We start from the raw sequence: 20,155 nt of genomic DNA on the forward strand, positions 1-20,155 counted from the left end.
GTGTGTGTGTGTGTGTGTGTGTGTGTGTGTGTGTGTGTGTGTGTGTGCGTGCGTGCGTGCGTGCGTGCGTGCGTGTGTGTGCGTTTGTGTTAGTTGACTGAAAGAGAAGATGGCATCTTTCAGGAGCAAGTTGAACAGACACAGGTACCGGTATATGTACTGAACACACAAAACACACATCACTTACACAAATGTGAGCTTTCTTTCCTGTGTCTGGTCAGCTGTTTGAGGCCTGGGTACTTTGTAAATAAAACGCTGTTCCTGCAGATAATGCTTTTTTCTTTGAGAGACCCAAAAATCTTACTATGCAATTCATGGTATTTTGTATTATATTAGTAGGTATTTTAGCTACAGTATACTTGCATTTTGAGGTAGTGTATTTGTAATACTATATAATATTTGTTTTATTTAATTTGTGTTCTGCTATGGACCTCTAACAGATGAGTAAAATAAACATCTGATTGATTGTTTTATTTCTGAAACTATGACTAGGATGTGCTGTTCTTCTTCTAAAAGAATATTTAGAATTACAAATGTTTCATCCTTTAAGACATCTGCAAGCTCACAATGCAATGCTTGTAAATCACTATTTCACTGTTTTCACATTAATTTACACCATGGCATTAAAAACAATACATAGTATGAATATATAGATAGTTTATATGTCTATAAACCCGATGTAAACCTAAAGTGTTTGTTCTGTTCACACAGGTTGAACTAGACATCACCTATCAGCCATCCCCAACGTCCTGGGTGAGAAACACACGCACGCACGCACGCACGCACGCACGCACGCACGCACGCACGCACGCACGCACGCACGCACGCACACGCTAGACTAGAAACTACAACAGACCAAAGGAGAGTGGCGTCTGCAGAAGCTTATTGAACACTTTCTTTTTGTTTTCTTCCAGGGGGCCAGGAGGACAATTTGCCCTCCTGAGCCCCAAACTGTGGAATAAACTCCCTGTCAAACGTAGAACTACAGACTCACTCCCTAGCTTCCGCCGTGGACTGAAGACTCACCTCTTCAGACTCCACCTAAACCCATAGCAACACTCCCCTCAATGACCATACATGAAGCTAGCATTTGTTTTCTTTTTTTTACTGATTAGGTTTGTGGTCTACTATATGTTATTGTTTTTCTAGATAGATATTCCTTTGCATTTGTTATATTGTTGTTGATGTACTGACATATCTTGCTTATTATATTGATGTATTACCTGCTTATTGTAAGTCGCTTTGGATTAAAAGCGTCTGCTAAATGCCTGAATTGTAAATTGTAGATCGAAAATGAAGTTCCAATCAGCAACACAATGGCAGGGCCAAGAGGCCCAAGACCCTTCACAATGCAGGATCAGGTAAGTTCACATGGAGGGGAAATATAATCATGGAAGTTACACGTTTATATAAAATAATGTTTTATTAAGTTATGTAGAAATACAGGAAATGTGTTTAAAGCAGGGGTTTTCAAAGTGGGTGACAGGGCACCCTGGGGTGCCGCGACAGCAGTCCAGGGGTGCCGTGAGATCATTTGATAATATTTGGAATTTATTTGGACACTTGAAAACATATTATTTTGTATAATTTTAAACTTGAAGTACAAAGTTATTTTCAGTCAGTTCTAACCAAAATGGCTATTATCTCAACGTTTTCCTCGCAACATAATCACTAAAATATTGTCACTGTCGGGCAGAAACCTCGTTTCAAATGTGTACGTCTTTTGGTAAAGCAAAGCCCTGCTTCATCATACAAGACTGTCGCACAAAACTAATGTACTAGTTTAGTACATTTTATAGATGATAAATACAAAACGAACGGTTTTGGACATATAAGGTTTCCACCCGACAACGACGATATGCTATAAATATAAGGTGCTGGGAGTGAAAATTATAATGTAGGGGTGCCTCGAATATTTAAGGGGTGCCCTGGGACAAAAAGGTTTGGGAACCTCTGGTTTAAACCTCTTGAACCCCATTGCCCCCGCCGGCGGGGGCAAAGGGTGTTGACCTCTGAACAGCTGTCAATAAATGTCAATAGATCAATAGAAACCAAATCAAACTACAATTCCTTTGTTGATTATGTTTACAGTGGTCCTACAGCATAGTAATCAGCTGGCATTGTACTTTTCATCCATTCATTAGATCATTACTCATATTACAGTATTATTACTACTTATTGTTACTAGTTTTTATCATTTTTCACCCTATACTTTAACATTACTAATATTACAGCACTACTCTCACTAAAACATCTGTAGAGTTAGTTTGGAATATTTTCATACAATTTTGCCTATCAATTGATGAAACCTTGGTGAACAATTTCTCTATTCACTATATATGTTTTCAATGAGGTCTTGAGGCTCATTCACTATTCAGAAGGCAAAATTTCCATAGGCGGAGGTCTTTTGCAATCATCTTTTCCTAGGTAAATGATCACAGCAGGAATTTTTGGTAAGAGAAATGTGATGTTTTACACTGCATTTGTGAATTTTCAGGGGTTAGCTGACATTTGGTGGGTCAAGATTAGCCACAATCATTGTAGTTTTGTGTCCACAACTGTTCCAATTTGGGCATACATTTTAGGCGGATTTTTCCCCTGGACCCCCCTGGGGCTTAAGAGGTTAAAAGCATATTCAAGTTTTGGGGGTCTTTGAGGTTAGGCACTGTTTGAGTGGTTCATTTTATGGGTTTCAAAGTTTATTTAGAAGAAAAGCTTTACAAACACCATAAAGTGTCATAAAAATACCTTTGCATCGTCTCAGCAAAAATGTTGATTTTCAGACGGTTCCTGTTCTGCAGCAAGAGAAAAAAAGAAAAAGAAAAAAGAAGAGCAAACAGTATGGGTTGAATAAAAGTAGGAAAATATGAGAGAATTTAGGGGAAAGAGATAAGAGGATTTAAGATTGTCTAGCTATAAGGCCCGTTAACTATTCTGTAGATAAGGGTTGGTCACGTTTAAGCATATATCAGGGGTCATCAATGTGTCCGTAGGCAAAGACTTGGTCTTGAAAGTGGCAAATTTTAGATTTTCTTTTTTACACACCACTGTAATGTATAATGTGTATTTTAATCAAAATACCCAATTACTAAGTCTTCTTATTCAAGTCTTATTCTTCAGAATATGTATGGCACTTATTTCTGAAATGTTTTATTTACGAGGACCCCCTTAACTCAGAGTGTACAAATGGAACCAAATGGACCCGTAATGGTCCATTTAAACACTCTCAGAGTTACAGACCTGTTATGGTAATATTATTGTCCACTCACTTTGTAGTTCTGTGGTAAAAATGTAATTATGACCAAAATGTTCACCACAGGCCAGCATGGCGATGAAAAATAATGAAAAAAGAAAAGAAAATCTGTCAAAGGCGCTGTGGGCCTAGTCTGAGGCTGAGCATGCATGCATGCAGTGAGTGTATTTAGTAGCCTACGGTATGTGTCATTAAAGCAGGACTAACGTGACGTGTCCTGCAGGTTCCAAGGAGGCCTGACAGCGTTCAGGCTCGCAACACCTCTTGTTCATCCTCCTCTTCCTCCTCCTCTTCTTCTTCCTCATCATCCTCCTCCTGTTCATCATCGTCATCGTCATCATCGTCAGACCAGAGTCTGTCTTCAGAGGCAAGAGAGGTCACATGACAAATATTGGGCTGCAATTATTGATTATTTTACTGTTTAGTCTATTGACTACTTTTTCAAATAATCAAATAACTTAGAAGCACGTTGGATTCGTGTTCATGACGTGTGTGTGCGTGCGTGTGTGTGTGCGTGTGTGTGTGTGTGTGTGTGTGTGTGTGCGCGCGCGTGTGTGTTGTTTCAGAGTGTAGACCAGCCAGCTCAAGCTCAAATGAATCTTCTAGAAGACAACCCAGAGAACGCAGTAAGACACGACACACGCACGCACAGTTTAATAGCTGTTACTATTTTAACCTGAAGTGTGTTTTGATGATGTCATATCCTTGTTTGTGTGATGTTATTTCCTCTAGGCCTTTGAACAGACAGACCTGTCTCTGGAGGTGAGCTGTCAATCAAAATAAGAATAATAATATTTATCTATTTCTTATACCAATTAATCATAAATAATATCATATTATGTCAAATTGACTACAATGTCATTGCTGTCAGGCAGAAACCTTGTAACTCTATATTCCAACTTTTTATGTTAAATTTGTTTACTTAAAGCCATACTATGTAACTTTTTTAATAAAACTAATCTTAAAATTGTCCTAACTATTAAATCGCTAAAGTTTTAGTACACCCACTCCGTTAATTTCAGCCCCTAAAGCCTTCTGTAAATATGTTTTCTATGATCCTGGCCCGGGACCGGATTTTCCGGCAAAATTACGTCATCTGCATCATCCGTATACGTTGTGTATACGTTGGCCAATCACATCGCGGATCATACACACAATACACTACCGGCCAATCACAGCGTGTCTTGCCGTCTCTTCAGGAAGTAGCCTCCCTCAGCAACAGTGTTTACGATGGTGAAGGATTCTTGCCTCTTACTCCCCAAAACCTGGTCAGAAAATTACGTTCTACCCCTCTACGGATTCGTATCGGTCGCGGTGGTTTGCGGCCCTGCTCCGGTGGTCCACGACGACTCTGGGCGAAAAAACGGCCAAAAAAAGCAATACCACTACTGACCACTAGTTGAGCAACTTACACAGTATAGCTTTAAACTTTTTGTTTGTTATTTGTTTTTAGGAAAGTATTAACAAGAGCTTATGACTACATTGATTACATTTTGTCAGAGTAGGAGTTGACTACATTTTTTTCCATTTTCTGAAAAGTAACAGTTTTGGACATACAGTACAATATAAGGTTTCCACCTGACAGCAACGATAGCTACGTAGCATGAATGTGAAAGATGTTTTCATTTTAATAAGACATATGTTTATATTTTACTACATCAGAGTGTGGAGCCAGTTCAATCCATTCCAGAAGTGGTAAAATCCATTCCAGATGTGGTCCCGTCCAGTGTGTCTATCACCTCCACCAGTCAGGTGCCGGGAAACCCGGAGTGGAGTCTGTTGAAAGCTGGACCGGAGTCTGACACAGAGACAACAGACAACAGTCTGGAGAGCAAAGAGAACAGCCGCAGGGTGAGACACACACACACACACACACACACACACACACACACACACACACACACACACACTTGAAAATAGCCGGTCTACAAGCTCAAGCTCACAACGTGTTGTTGTGAGCTGCTATTTTCAAACATTTTGTACTTTAACTTTTGGTACTTTAAGTACATTTTGATGCCAACACTTTCATACTTTTATTCAAGTACATTTTGAAAAGAGGTGAAGGGAATGGTATAAATCGGGTGGCAAAGTGAGTGGCAAGGTCAGTTAAATGTCGTTTAATGCAATCAGATAGGACTCTTCTGTTTGTATGGGCAGTCAAGGCCAGAAAGTAGTTTTTTGCCACTCAGTAGGCGTTCCTGCTCAACTTCCGGGTATGATGATGATGTCACGCGCATACCATCTTGTAACAGAGTCCTATTTCTATATTGCAGTATTGATACTTTTACTTAAAGGGATATTTCACTTTCAAAAAAACTTTTGGTCATTTTATCGTCTAATCAGGCTTTTATGAACACCCTTAACAGATTTTAATTTGCTTGATTCAATATTTAGATATTTGATGTAAATGTTATCAGGAGGCTTGATCCAGAGCCTCTCCACATACACACCCATTGTAACTTCAAACACCCATTTTAACCATGATAGATTCATTAAAAACACCCATTATATTTTCTGGTGACTCAAACTACCCTCCTAATACGTGAGCAGGCCGTGTTTTTTCGCTAATTCTTTTCTTTTATTTTTAATAATTCTTTGGGAAAATAAATATTTAATACAAAAATTATTAAAAATAAATGAAAAAAGTTATCGAAAAAACACAGCCTGCTCACGTATTAGGACTAGGAGGGTAGTTTGAGTCACCAGAAAAAATAATGGTTGTTTTTAATGAATCTATCATGGTTAAAATGGAGTTTGAATTTACAATGGGTGTGTGTGGGGAGAGGCCCTGGGTCTGATAACATTTACATCAAATATCTAAATATTGAATCAAGCAAATTAAAATCTGTTAAGGGTGTTCATAAAAGCCTGATTAGATGATAAAATGACCAAAAGTTTTTTTGAAAGTGGAATATCCCTTTAAGTAAAAAATGTGAGTAGCCTACTTTTTCCACCACTGACGGTTACCCCTCCCTCCCGCTCCCAGGGCCTGATGTTGACCTATCAGCTCCTGAGAAGCCCGCTCATGAACACAGCAGTGGAGACCGAGGATACCGTCGTCAACCAATTGGAGGACAGCGTTGAGAAGGGGGCGGATCTGATCAGTGACTTGCCGGAAGACAACCACCCCCACCACCACCACGGTAACCATGATTACGAGGAGGGGCTGGAGCTGGGGCTGTGATTGACAGCTTGTCACTCCGCTGGGAGATCCTGTGGAGTTTAAAGCCATACACTTATAATCCTATATGGTTTAAACCTGTGGTGTATAGTGGTTTTAAGTGCATTTACTCAAGTGCTGCATGTAGGGGAATTTCAAGGTATTTCTTTTACTTTGCTTTCCATTTCTTGATACTTTATTACTTCTACTCCACTACATATCAGAATCAAATATTGTACTTTTTACTTCACTACAATTATTTAGGGCAACATCTGTAGGAGCAGTGTCCAAAAATGTGTTTGAAAAAATCTGCCAGATGGTGGAGCTAAATGGGACAGATCCATGTTGATGACGTGAGTCTAGACATACTGTGTAACAATTTATGTGATTTTAGGCCCAATTTGTAGGAGCTGTGTCCAGAAATGTGTTTTGCAAGAATTTGCCTATGGTGGAGCTAGAAGAGAGCCATGTGAGTGGTTAAAGGACAAGGTCACAATCAAGGGCAAGAATTAAATTACTCTCACATATAAGTTGGAGAAGGCATATCTTGACAGTTGCAGGTCGTCTGCAGTATAAGCTCTTGTTTCTACAACATATTGACCTGATTGTTGGTAGCCTGCCTGTTTCAGTTGCTGTTTTTATTTTATTTTTTTTGTTTAATCTGTAAACTGAAAGCCTCAATGTTCTATGTTCCACTTTTGCCTGTGTTTCAGCTTTGAGCAAGAAATGAAAAACGTACCTGGTCGTAAGTCTCTGGCCTATGTCTCAAAGTATTTGTGTTCTGTCTGTCCTGTCACACAATTGATTTAAATAGAAAAAAGGAAAGATAGGAACGGCTGTAATCATAAACAAGACATAGATCTATGAGACTTGTATTTATTTGTATTTTATAAATAAAAGTGTAACTACAATTAACTACACTGTCATGTAACTTTAAATAACTAAATTCAAAGAATTTTAAGGAATGTGCTTTCAGTGTTGACTGTGGACATTGCAATGCTCAAGATGCAATATGTAAACTCATAAAATTATGAGAGAATGATCAAATTAAACAAGACATTTTCATATGAAACAATCTTTATTGAACACAATTATTCATGTTTCATTATGGTGGACTCTGGGTTTGCTGGTTATGGTTTATTAAGATATGACTTCTGGTAAAGTCCATGCACTTATTTGCTGATGGGACATTATTTTATTTGTCAACAGGAGAAGGAATGGATTTTTTTCTCCACCATGAATTTGACCAGTAGGAAATGTAACATTAGTTAAGGATTTGTAGGGCTATATGCTAATGCTTAATTTACGCTCCATGACACAATGCCATCACTCACAGATCACAGCTGACCTACAAGCTCACAACACCTCACATAATGTGATAGGTCAGCTATTTACGGCAAGTGATGCACTCGCGAGACGAACTACGAATTGGGCTTAAGACCACATTCTCCAAGCAAGATGAGACGAATAATTTTTTACAACAGCAAAGTCAACACTGGTAAAAGACAGACGATACAATCAGGGACAACAACCATAAAGGGCAAAACTAGGTTGCTCAGTGCAACACCTTTTTAACATCTATTGACATTTTCATGGTAGGCAGTTTTTTGAGGTAATGCAATGAGGGGGTGGATTGGCAAATAGTACCGAAACAAAAGTTATAAACAGTAGCGAATGAATATTGAAAGCAAAATGAGCTACGTACAACAAGGTACAATTATAATTGTAAGCTTAAAAAAATGACATGCTCAGACTATTGTCCTAAAGTGGCTCTCAACCAGTGATGTTGGGATTTTTTTAAAAAGGGCCGCAAGATGCTCACAGAGATGGGACGAAAACACAGTTCTAACGTAGGAATAGTGTGTATATTTTAATGTATACACTTTTTGATCAATCGGGCCCGACTCTACTCGTAAAGTTGGGACCAGTGTGAAACCAGTTGAGGATCTCTGCTTTAACTACACGAACCCTAGCGTGCCTATTCTGGGGGACAGCGGCGATAACAGCAGATCTATAAGCCCAAAACTTGTCTCAATTTCGATTAAGAGATTTGGTGGAGAGGAAAGAAGTATAGAGCTCTGCTGGACACCGACCAACTAAGTACATAGGGTTCAAGTAGTTAAAGACACACTGGTCAGCTACTTGGAAAGGAAAAGTAAAAAATAAACTTTATAAAGGCAGATTAGAACTTTCTACTTTATTAAAATTCTATGTGGTTAATTCTAAATGTTTTATAAAAACACAACACAAAAAGAAAACAAACCTGTTGAAATAAATGCAAAAACTTGTAAGCAAAGTCTTAAGTGTACAATGTCTGGTCCAGTGTGCTCTACTCATTTCAAGTTTATTACAAAACAGCATTCTTGGCCCTGAAAGCAGCTCAGTGAATTATGAGTGCTTTTCAGAATAAAAGAGTGAACATACGTTTTATTTTGGTATTTTTTTTTTGTAGTTTTTTTTTTTTTGCCTTGCTATCTCTACCTGTCGTTTGAAAAGCCTCCGATATTTCAGAACGGAATAAGAGAACGTTCCAAAATTCTCCAGAGTGGCCCAGCCACCATGACCTCCCGTTTAAAAAAAGAAAAAAATCAAACAATAAATACAGGCATCTGAATGAGCTAAAACAGCAAAAAAAAAAATGAAAGTATACACAAGCATACATCTGACCAAAGATCATGAGCCGTTCTAAACCCCGCTTTAGCTAACAGTGCAAGAGTATGGCAGGCGATGGATAGCAGTGCTTTTGTAAAAAACAAAGGAAAAAAAACAAACAAACAAAAAACAAAAATAGATTATGTACAACGATGAAAAAAAAAGCAGTGGTTTCATATTTTGGTCCTGTGTCCATTACAGACATGAACTGCTCTTGAAAATGCTTCCTCAAATGATCAAACAGTAGTTTCCACAAACATCTGACAGGCCTGTGAGAGAGAAATAAAAGAACATTTAATGTGTGTTTGGTTACAGGTTATTACTGTAGTCATCAGCTACTGTATGAGTCCATCTCTAGTTTCACACTGTGCAGATCTAGCTGTAGAGGAGTGGTTCTCAACCTGTGGGTCAGGACCCCCGCAGGCCCAGATGATTTTATTTTAATGTGCAGCATTGTTTTCTCACTCAACAGTAAACAAACCAACATAGCCTAAGTGTATATGTGGGATCTGCACATCTATAAAATGATGATTTAAGACATTTTAATATCTCTAAAATGAAAATAAATAAAATTCCTACAGTTACAGTTTAGGCATTTAGCAGACGCTTTTAATCCAAAGCGACTTACATTCCTGCGTCAAAGGTAATCAACAAACTATTCTATAAAATTCCCAAGAATTGAGCAAAAGGTGAGAACATGTACCGGTAGATAGGCTATTTTCACAATATTTATCTGTGGAACCGAGTCAGGCTGGGGACCACCCGGGGTCCAAATGGACCCTTGCAGGTCTGTAACTCGGAGAGTGTACAACTAGAACCAAATGGACCCTGGCTCACGGGCAAATTTGGTTCCATTTGTACACTCTCAGAGTTAAACTAATACCGAGGATATTACAGGGTAGACTGGGGTCCAAGAGATAGAAGTATCAAGTTAAGGTTCGAGGCCTAATGCATATAAAACTGGGGGTCCTGAGAATCACTGACTGAAGTAAACTATACTGGAACACCAATGCTTAAAAGGTTATTACTGTAGTCATCAGCAATGAGTCCATCTCTAGTTTCACAGTGAGCAGCAAGATTTAACTGCAGCGGTGTGTTGTTGTGGCTCAGCAGACTGGACATGCATAGTGTGCAATGTGAACACAACACACTGCACAAACCTAATAGGACATTCACACCAAGCACTACAACTAGAAGCATTGGTTTGTTACCACTGCATTCGTTAAAGTTGGGGTGTGAACTCTTCCATCCACTTGACGTATACAGGGGTTGACACTAAGGTCTACAGCCCATGTTCTACTTGCCCCAGGGTCATGCCCACTTGGCCGAAAAGTAAATTGTCCATTATAAAATGATAGGCAAGATTTGAATTACCGCTCAATTTAAAACGTATTTCTTTACTTTCTGGGGCTGTGCGATTAAAAAATGTCATACCTCAATACCTCCAAATCCAAATACCTACATACAGTAGCAATGATTGAATAGGTCTGTGGTTTCACACGTTATTTTATATTTTTAAGTGTAGCAACAGTAAAAACAGCACATTATAGGTAACAGTGCTCTTATTTTACATTCCATAGACCAGAAGACAGCCCTCTCTGGCCATGTTCAGGTGTTTAGACAGATATCTGGTGTTGTGTAGGGTTAGGGTTAGGGTTAGGGACGGTTGTTGCGTCCCCTCTCAAATGAGCACATGCCCGGTCGGGCAACCTGAAAGCAAACTTCACCTGCCCCAAAGTTTAATTTTCCTGCCGGGGGCAGGTGGGCAAGCCTTAGTGTCAATGCCTGCTTATAGAACCATTTTATATCTATCTATATCTTTATAGTTATAGTGTTTGGTGTGAGTGGCTTGTGCCAACTGTCCTGTCTGTATGTGACACGGCTATTCTGTGTTATTTGGGGGATATCAGCTTGCTAGATTTGTAGTTTTGGGACAACTCAATTCAACAAGGAACAAATTGTGTGTGTTCTGGTCGATGATTTTAACCCTAAGATGCATGAGTGGGGTCAAAAATGACCCCAGGGGTTGTTATTCTTCAATATCTTTAAAATTAAAAGTTTAAATATTTTCATATTCCAGGTATTCCTTATAAAACATGTTTGTGACATGAGGCCATTTGCATTTTTATCATTCCTTTCATTAATTTTAAGAAATTGCAGTTGTTGTATCACTACCCCACTCTTCCATGAGTGGGGTCAAAAATGACCCCAATTAAAATCAATGCATTTTTGCAATAAACTACTTTGCTCTCACACATAACTCTGCCATACTTTTGCCTAGCAACGTGATTTCAACTTTAAAACGCTCACACGACTTGGGCCTTTTATCCGCCAATAGGGACGAGCTATAATTGTTGAAGCCGCCCCTCTGTCTACTAAACACGTGCAGCAGCTGTCACACTTTGCTGTCACACTTTGCTCTCACACATAAGTAACTCTGGCATACTTTTGCGTAGCAACGTGATTTCAACTTTAAAACGCTCACACGACTTGGCACTTTTTCCGGCCAATAGGGACGAGCTGTAATTGTTGAAGCCCCGCCCCCCTGTATTCCTATTGGCTGGGCATTTAACAGTTCGCAGCATGGTACCGTCTCGAAATTTGGTGTCTGGACTTAGACCGCCATAGGGATGAGTTGCAATTGTTGAAGCCACGCCCCCTCTTACAAGTCTGCTTCTCTCCCTTAGGGCGTCTTACTGGTAATAGTAGTAATAGTAGTAATAAAAGTAGTAATAGTGGTAGTAATAGTGTAATAGTAGTAGTAATAGTAATAATAGTTGCGACCGTAGATCGCAAGTTTAGTATGTGAACGGTCACAGATTGTCCATATGTATGTATGTATCTCTGTCACGCCTGACACTGTGGGTCTATGGGTTTGTCGCTCTGTGATGTCAGGGGAACCACTCTAACAGAATGGGTTTGCCGCTCTGGCTTCACGCTCTGGCTTCACTATGATGTCAAGACATCCCATATCTGTGTGGCTGGTTCTACAGACAGGGATCTCCATGTATGGGCATAAAAACGATTAGTGTGACATCACAGTGAAGCCAGAGCGGCAAACACATTCTGTTAGAGTGGTTCCCCTGACATCACAGTGACATCAGAGCATGATGTCAGAGCGACAAATCCATAGAACCACAGTTTACAGTTACAGTTACAGTTTAGGCATTTAGCAGACGCTTTTAATCCAAAGCGACTTACAATAAGCAGATAACATCACAATAATAAACAAGATAATATGTCCGTACATCATCAACAATATAACAAATGCAAATGGATATCTATCTAGAAAAAACACAGTATAATCAAAGTTCTAAAAAACCTGAAAACAAAACAAAAAACCACAGTGTCAGGCGTGACAGAGATACATACAAACATACATACCTACAAGCTGTGACCGTTCACATACTAAACTTGCGACCTACGGTCGCAACTATTATTACTAATATTACTACTATTACTACTATTACCACTACTATTACTATTACTACTACTATTACTACTGTTTATACTATTACCAGTAAGACACCCTAAGGGCAATAAGCGACCGTCAGGGCGGGTGGAAACAACAGACTTGTAAGAGGGGGTGGGGCTTCAACAATTAAAGCTTGTCCATATTGGCTGTCTAAGTCCAGACACCAAGTTTCGAGACGGTACCATGCTGCAAAATGGAGTTATGGATGTTTAAAGCCCAGCCAATAGGAGGAAAGAGGGGGCGGGGCTTCAACAATTGCAGCTCATACCTATAGTGGTCTAAGTCCAGACACCAAGTTTCGAGACGGTACCATGCTGCGAACTGGAGTTATGGATGTTTAAAGCCCAGCCAATAGGAAGACAGGGGGGGCGGGGCTTCAACAATTACAGCTTGTCCCTATTGGCCGGAAAAAGTGCCAAGTCGTGTGAGCGTTTTAAAGTTGAAATCACGTTGCAACGCAAAAGTATGCCAGAGTTACGTGTGAGAGAAAAGTGTGACAGCAAAGTGTGACAGCTGCTGCATGTATTTAGTAGACAGAGGGGGCGGGGCTTCAACAATTACAGCTTGTCCCTATTGGCAGAAAAAAGGCCCAAGTCGTGTGAGTGTTTTAAAGTTGAAATCACGTTGCGAGGCAAAAGCATGGTAGAGTTACGTGTGAGAGCAAGTCGTTTATTGCAAAAACACATTGATTTTAATTGGGGTCATTTTTGACCCCACTCATGGAAGAGTGTAGGTATTGGTAGGTCATGCATCCAAGGGTTAAGCAACGCTTTAGAGTCCTGGTTCTAAGGGGCCGTGTTCACCAGGATCCTGAGTGCAGTGTATGTTTTTAATTGTCTAAAATTGGAGGGTTGCATTTTTGGAAAACACTAGCAGGATTACACGGCACTGCGCGGCTTGTTGAGAGCTGAATTATTTTGAACTGGGCTGCTTGGAAGCAGGAAAAAACGTCTTGGGCATAGACTGTAAAAAAAATATGGATGGTGGAAAGCCATTGGTTTCTATGCGCAAATGAAGCTTTTTTTGGCCGTTGTACACCATCATTGTAGAAAATCAACGTTCATTGGTAGAAATGGTACCATCTTGAATGCTATTGGCTGCCAACGGTCACGTGCAACCGCAGGGATACTGTACATGGGACATTGTCTTGAGCTTGCCGAAAATCAAGCACACAAAGAAGAATCATCACAAGCCTATGATCACAAGCCGTCCCCCTCCCACAACATACCCTGCTATAACATCAAATATAACAAATTGGACCATATTTTCACAAAATGCATATCATGGTGATTGAAACAAGGCTTTAAACTAGCGACAGGAACCATAAAGTATTTATGACAATGTTTATCAAGGTAAGAAAATCAAATGTAAAAGTTCGGGGGAAATGGATGGAATCCTATGGAGAACATGTTGCTTCTGGTGCCAGAAAAACGCAACTAGCGGCCAATTATAGGAACTTTCAGTTTGTGTTTTCGTGTTGTAAATCGGGACAACTACACCCCTGGTCTTGGGGGACACTGCCCCTTATAGAGGAATGGACTAAAACTGCAGAAGGTTAGTGATGCATGAAAAAACGAGGGGCGTGGTGACTGGCAGTTGTTTGACCTGTATATCCAGTAAGGGAAGCTAGATTCTTTTGACCAATTAAGCCATATTTTATACATTTTCCTATGATGAGTCCAGCGTTGAAAATAGTCAATCTACAAGCTCATGCGATGCATTGTGAAGCTTGATTCTAGGTTGTTGTTGTTTTTTCTCGCCAATGATGACATGGTCAAAATAGGGATGCAAGGCCGAAATTGAATGCGCTCTTATCAGAATATTTCCAGAGCACAGTGACATTTCCTGCTCTAACATATTTAATATGCTGTAATATTGTTGAGCATTCCCAGAGTTCTAGATGTCTCCCACGATCAGTGCATGAGACATTTCGGAAAGTTATGTTTCATCCTTTAAATACATATAATTATCTGTAGCATTCTGTGGTACATTCTGTGGTTTCTTGAGAAATGAGCACCAATACATTTACGAAACAATGTGCTTGAGCCGAGCTGCTTCTGCCAACTAAAGTCCCTTTACACTAGCATTACCGGGAAGAATCAATTGATCTGCCTGGGAAGGTAAAACATGCAAAGACAGCATTAAATAGAGTGTAAGCTGAGCTCCCAGGACTGTGGTAATAGGATGAAAAGTCAAGCCTGCAATAACATCTCACCTGGTCGGTTATAACTGAGAACCTTCCGATCCACTATGGCTATAGCCGCCTTTAGATTTCATTTGGGCCTGAACGAGATCCACCTGCACACACGCACACGCGCACACGCACACACACACACACACACACACACACACACACACACACACAACGTAATAATTATGATTCATTGTACCATCTGTATAATTCTTATTAGATATCTGGGTTGTACTAAGGCTGGGCAATTAACCTAAAGGTTTTCACTATTTTTTTTTAATAAGCATTCATTAATCGCAATTGAGGCATACGTTTGAAATAATCGTGATATTCATTTGAAGTCATATCACCCAGCCCTAATCTGTGTCATTGTGAATAGAAGTGTGGGGTTGTACATACGGATGACACGCCCAGGCCCATGTCCCCCGAGCCCACATGTGTGGTGTGAACAAAGTTTGTTGGCTCTCCGATCATAGAACGATCTATTCGCCGCCGCCTCTTCTAAAAAAAATGAAACAAAGGAGGAAAGTTGTTTATTACCGATACTAGTGCATCAACAACAGAAAACAGTTTAACCACTTAAGCCCTAAAAGTGTCTTTGTACAAATAATATTGAAAATAGCTGATCTATTATAGCACACCACGCACCGCGTTGTGAACTTATAGATCAGTTACTTTTACTTTACTTTATTTATTTATTTAGACGGGAAAATGCATATTAATGAACACTACATAAATGCAATGTAAATACACCGGATTTAGCAAGAATGCTAAATTACATCCGTAGTCCCCACATGAAGACAAAAACAAGACATCACAACACATACCAACAACAGTAACATTACATCAAGGGAAGGCATTTGGAACACCTACATACAAGTACTATACTATTCCAACAGTAAGAACCCTATATTAAAAACTATACTATTAGGACTATTAAGACTATACATGGTCACACGTTTGATTGTCAAGTAACCATTTCTTTAGGTTATACTTGAACGATGGATGTTTTGATTGTTATTAAATACAAAATGTAGGCCCAAAACAGGGATGCCAGGTTTAAAGTGGTTCAGTGAAATGAACATTTCAGTTATTTTCGGCACATAGACATTTATAACTCTACAACATGTACATGACACCGCATTGATCACACATCCTTGAGGGGTTGGATGCATTTAACTGAGAAACACATCATTCAATGGTGACCCTGAAGCCATTGTATGGAAAGCATACATAGAATGAGACACACATGGGTTCACACTCATGATTGTCTTGTGCCTGTAATGTCACCATGTAGACATGCAGACGTCCATCCTACCTCCCTGACAATAACAACTGGTTGTCCAATGTTCAGCAATACACAATGATCGATTTTTTAATCATGTTGGAGGATGTGGCTGGCTCCCACAGACGTTGTAGGACGTTGGAGGTTAGAATAAATAAATAAATAGAAATCCTTCGTTTTTCAGGCCTGCAATTTTACCATTATGCTAGAAGATTCTGCACTGCCAAGGTGCCAACCTGAAAAATCGTGCCCATCATTAAATATTATAGCATAGATTAAGTAAACACTTAAACTCAATTAGGTTATCCTTTGAGCCTTAACGTCTGACTGTAGCTGTACCTAGTGCTGTTTACATTTCTGTCAAATAAAGTAATCAATCAATCAATCAATATTTGAGTGGATTCCCCGAGAACTCTATGGATAGGCCGAAAATAGCAGACGAGCTCGTAGATAGGCTATTTTTGGCCAAACATTCACCACAGAATAGGGCCGCTAGGGTTCAAGTGATTAAATTCAAGAGGTCTGATCCCCCCGCCTCGTCATCAACAGAAACCCAAGGTGGTACTCACCGGTTGAGGCTGTTCTGCAATACAGCAGCTGAAACACACCCAGAACTCTGTCATTCTGAGGCTGACAAAGAGGCAACTTCCTCTCTCACTTCACTCCGCTTCACTTTACTCCTTCTGTCTTCCTGTTCACACAGTTAGCAGTGACACAAACACACTCTGCAGGAAGTTGATGACAGACAGACAGACAAACTGCTGGGTGGTGGGGTGGGGGTGGGGGTGGGGGTGGGGGGCACTCCACACTCCTTCACAACCTCAGGGACTCCTATGGACAAGAGCAGAAAAACAAGAACGTCAGAATCAGTGATAGACTGACTCAAGTTAGTAACTGTATCTGTACCTCAAACTTGATCACGCCTCATACTTGTCCATACTTTATACTTCTACTCCATATCTCAGAGACAAATATTGTACTTTTTACTGCATTACGATTATTTTATAATGATTGATGATACAATTTGAGTACATTTAGTGCTTAGTACTGTAATTACTGTAAGTACAGGACTTAAAAACGTTGGGTACTTCTTCCACCACTGTACAATATTCAAATACGTGGAACAGTCATAATGAACCAAAATGTGAGTGAAGTGAATGGCAAGTCGTTTCTTAAATTGAGGAAATGGTTCTAGACTATAATTTCCCCTGGAGATCAATAAAGTATCTATCCATCTTGTTTATGTCATGTGTGTCTGTATGGTAGGGTAGATTGTGTAGTTTCCTTGTTTCTGCCCTGCTGAGCCACTGTGCAGACGCCTACTGTGGTGAAAGCCACATGAGATGTCTCAACATTCAAAGGAAGAACATGTTTGCTCAGAAGCACTGACGACACACTTGGTTCTCAAACATTTTGAAGGACCCCCAAAATGATATGTATGTATTTGAAAATATGTTGTTCCGAAGGAAGGACCGCCATTACAGAAGATTTCATAAAAAATATAAATAAATAATCATATATTTTAAAAATGTTACGAAAATAGCAACAAGCTCGTCGCACTGTGATGCATTGTGATCTTAATGCAGATGACCTATTCTGAATAGATGAAGTATGAAATAGGGTTAAAGTGGTTAAACTGTTTTTAATGCTTAAGTAACCAATTTGGGAAGCCCTGGAACCCCCTCAACGACCCCTGGGGGTTCCCGGATGACACTTTGATAACCCCTGCTTAAACCTGAGGCCGATTGTGTATGTCTTCTAAATCAGTAGTTCTCAACTTCTCACACTTTCAAGATTCTGAGAAAAATGTTTAAAATCGTCTGGCCATCTACTGTACCTAAAACATGAGTGCACATAACAAAGGAAATTTTTTCCAAACAATTCCACCACTTAATAGAGCTTTTCCACTCTAGACTTGAGCTCTTGGATCATAATATTCACCATCAATGTTTTTATAGAAAAGTATAATAGAATGCAAATTCATGGATTGTAAAACTAGATTTGGGAGCATTAGATGCGTTGATCCTTAAATAAGGCCTGTGTGGGGAGACATTCTAAGACTCTGCAAGGTTTTTAAGTGACATGTTACTATGTTTAGAACATAGGTAACAGTTTGCAGTATTTTTATCCTTGTGAGTCAGTTAACAGTCAGCTACCTGCAGCAATGGCACTTAATCTGCTAGTAATCTGTGCAAGAATATAAACAAAGCATGAGTTACGTTGTTACAATGAACCACTATACAGTACAACAGTTACAGTAAGTGAAGGAGTTGAGGGGGTGCAAGACTTAAAACTAATTGCATATATAATATATGTATATATCGTTATAATTGATGAATAATCCCTATTTTGGACACGTCATAGGTGAACAGTTAAAAACAAATAAAAAGAAAGCGAAAAAAGAAATCTACAAGCTCACAACGCATTGTGAACTTGTAATCTGACATTTTCATGTTTTTTCCCCACAAAACTGTTGTGGGACAAAAGTATATATTTCAGTAAGAGTTTTATGATTCATTCAATGACGTAAAATGTATGAAATATATAAATATGTTTGGAGATAACTAATGACTGAATTTTAAACTGATCAGATTAAAATTCATTTTGTATTATGTGCTCCTAATAAGTTTTCAGAGTGTTTTTTTTTTTTATTGTTCTTATTAGTAAATGCTACTTAGCCAGTAGTATGACAAACAAACATCCGCTTGTCCAAGTATGAATCATTAATAAACCAGAGCAAACATTCTGCGTCAGAATGTTTTTAGGAGAAAACTCATGTTTGCCGTAAATTAGATTTAAAAGGTTAATTTAATTTTTGCCCTGTGACTCGCAGGCGAGGCTGCATCACAGAGAGAGACAAGGGAAGCTGTCACAATAATGAGGACACACCTCACTTCATTCACACACAATAAACCCAACCGATTCTCCATGTCATTATTTAAAGCACATCTGTGATAATAAACGTGTTAAATAAGAGAATGTAACCTAACCCTGTCTGTCTGTCTGTGTGTGTGATCAAACCTCATTGGTATTTACAAACACAAAAATTCACGTTACGTAACTTAAAGCAGCGGCCCCGGGTTCCTTTATTTCAAGCGTCTAACGAGTGTTTTACATTCAGATCTTTACAGTATAAAGAGTAATAGAAGTCGTTTGTTTTAAACACTGTTGTTGGTCTAACTGTGGTTAGTTAGAGAGACACACAGATCTGGCCCGATGTTATCAATCAAACAGCAGCTAGCTGTTAGCATGTTAGCATCAAACTGTCAGCTGGACACTACGAAACTCACACCAAGGATGGCAGGGTGACGTCACGCAGAATGAGGAAGTGTATAGCCAGCGCTCGTCGTGTGGAGTTGGATTATTATTACACAAAATGTAAATGTATTTTTTAAAATGCGTATTTTCACCGAAACTCACAAAGAAAATGCTGCTTAACGTAGTTCTAAATACGTTTGTAAACATTTTCTAAATAATCGTTCAAGGTTCAACCACTTCCGCAATTGTTTGTGACGTCAATTTCTCGTCCTTTTCAGTATGTTCTAGTCCTGGAAGCAGCCCTAGCATTATGCTAAAGAGGTAGCTCCTTTTTTCTTCTTCTAAAACTACAGTTTGTACGCGTAAAAATAACACGTTGTTGTAATAATACTAATAATAATGTGTTAGTAAACGTGTCGGTGAGCGGTGTGTGCAGTAATCAAGGTAAATAAACAGTGATTTAGTGTCACTCACCTCTGGGTGGACGTGATGAAGGGAGAGGCTCTTCTGACCCTAATGATGAACACTGAACATCAGGAACTCAACTCTCAATGAGGCGCACAATGATGACACAGGCAGTGGCAGTGGTGGAAAAAGTACTCAGATGTTTTACTCAAGTAAAAGTATCAATACTGCAGTACAAATGATGGAAAAGTACAAACATGTTTGAAAATAGCAGATCTACAAGCTATAAAATAGGGCTAAAAGTGGATAAATGTATGTTTTATAATATAATCATTTATATCTGCAAAGTAACGAGTAAAAGTACAATATTTGCCTCTGAGATGTATAGTGGAGTTATAATTTCAAAACATTTTCAAAAAACATTCCCAAAAAGGCACAACTTTTCATGAATTAAAAATCTAGAAGAAATCAAAGAA

At 39.2% G+C, this 20,155-nt stretch overlaps 1 protein-coding gene across 1 annotated transcript; it reads right to left on the minus strand.

The window, feature by feature from the left end:
- Positions 1-7,560: 7,560 nt before the first annotated feature.
- Positions 7,561-19,782, minus strand: cdc42se2 (CDC42 small effector 2). Its single transcript, XM_080729835.1, has 5 exons — positions 19,749-19,782; positions 16,586-16,847; positions 15,131-15,232; positions 14,756-14,838; positions 7,561-9,334 (listed from the first exon to the last, which is right to left on the minus strand). Exons 2-4 carry the CDS (start codon positions 16,637-16,639, stop codon positions 14,764-14,766), a joined length of 231 nt encoding a protein of 76 aa, XP_080585961.1. The 5' UTR covers positions 16,640-16,847; positions 19,749-19,782; the 3' UTR covers positions 7,561-9,334; positions 14,756-14,763.
- Positions 19,783-20,155: the final 373 nt, after the last annotated feature.

The sequence above is a fragment of the Nannobrachium achirus genome (genome assembly GCF_963921795.1).
Source record: "Nannobrachium achirus genome assembly, chromosome: 7".
In the NCBI taxonomy this organism is placed as follows: Eukaryota; Metazoa; Chordata; class Actinopteri; order Myctophiformes; family Myctophidae; genus Nannobrachium; species Nannobrachium achirus.

Bases quoted from the DNA above. Each gene is read 5' to 3' on its own strand.
- cdc42se2 (XM_080729835.1), bottom strand. From the start codon at position 16,639: ATGACAGAGTTCTGGGTGTGTTTCAGCTGCTGTATTGCAGAACAGCCT. The intron at 15,233-16,585 runs GTGAGTACCACC...CATTTTTTTTAG, and splicing joins TTGCAGAACAGCCTCAACCG to AAGAGGCGGCGGCGAATAGA. The intron at 14,839-15,130 runs GTATGTACAACC...GCGTGTGTGCAG, and splicing joins TGGGCCTGGGCGTGTCATCC to GTGGATCTCGTTCAGGCCCA.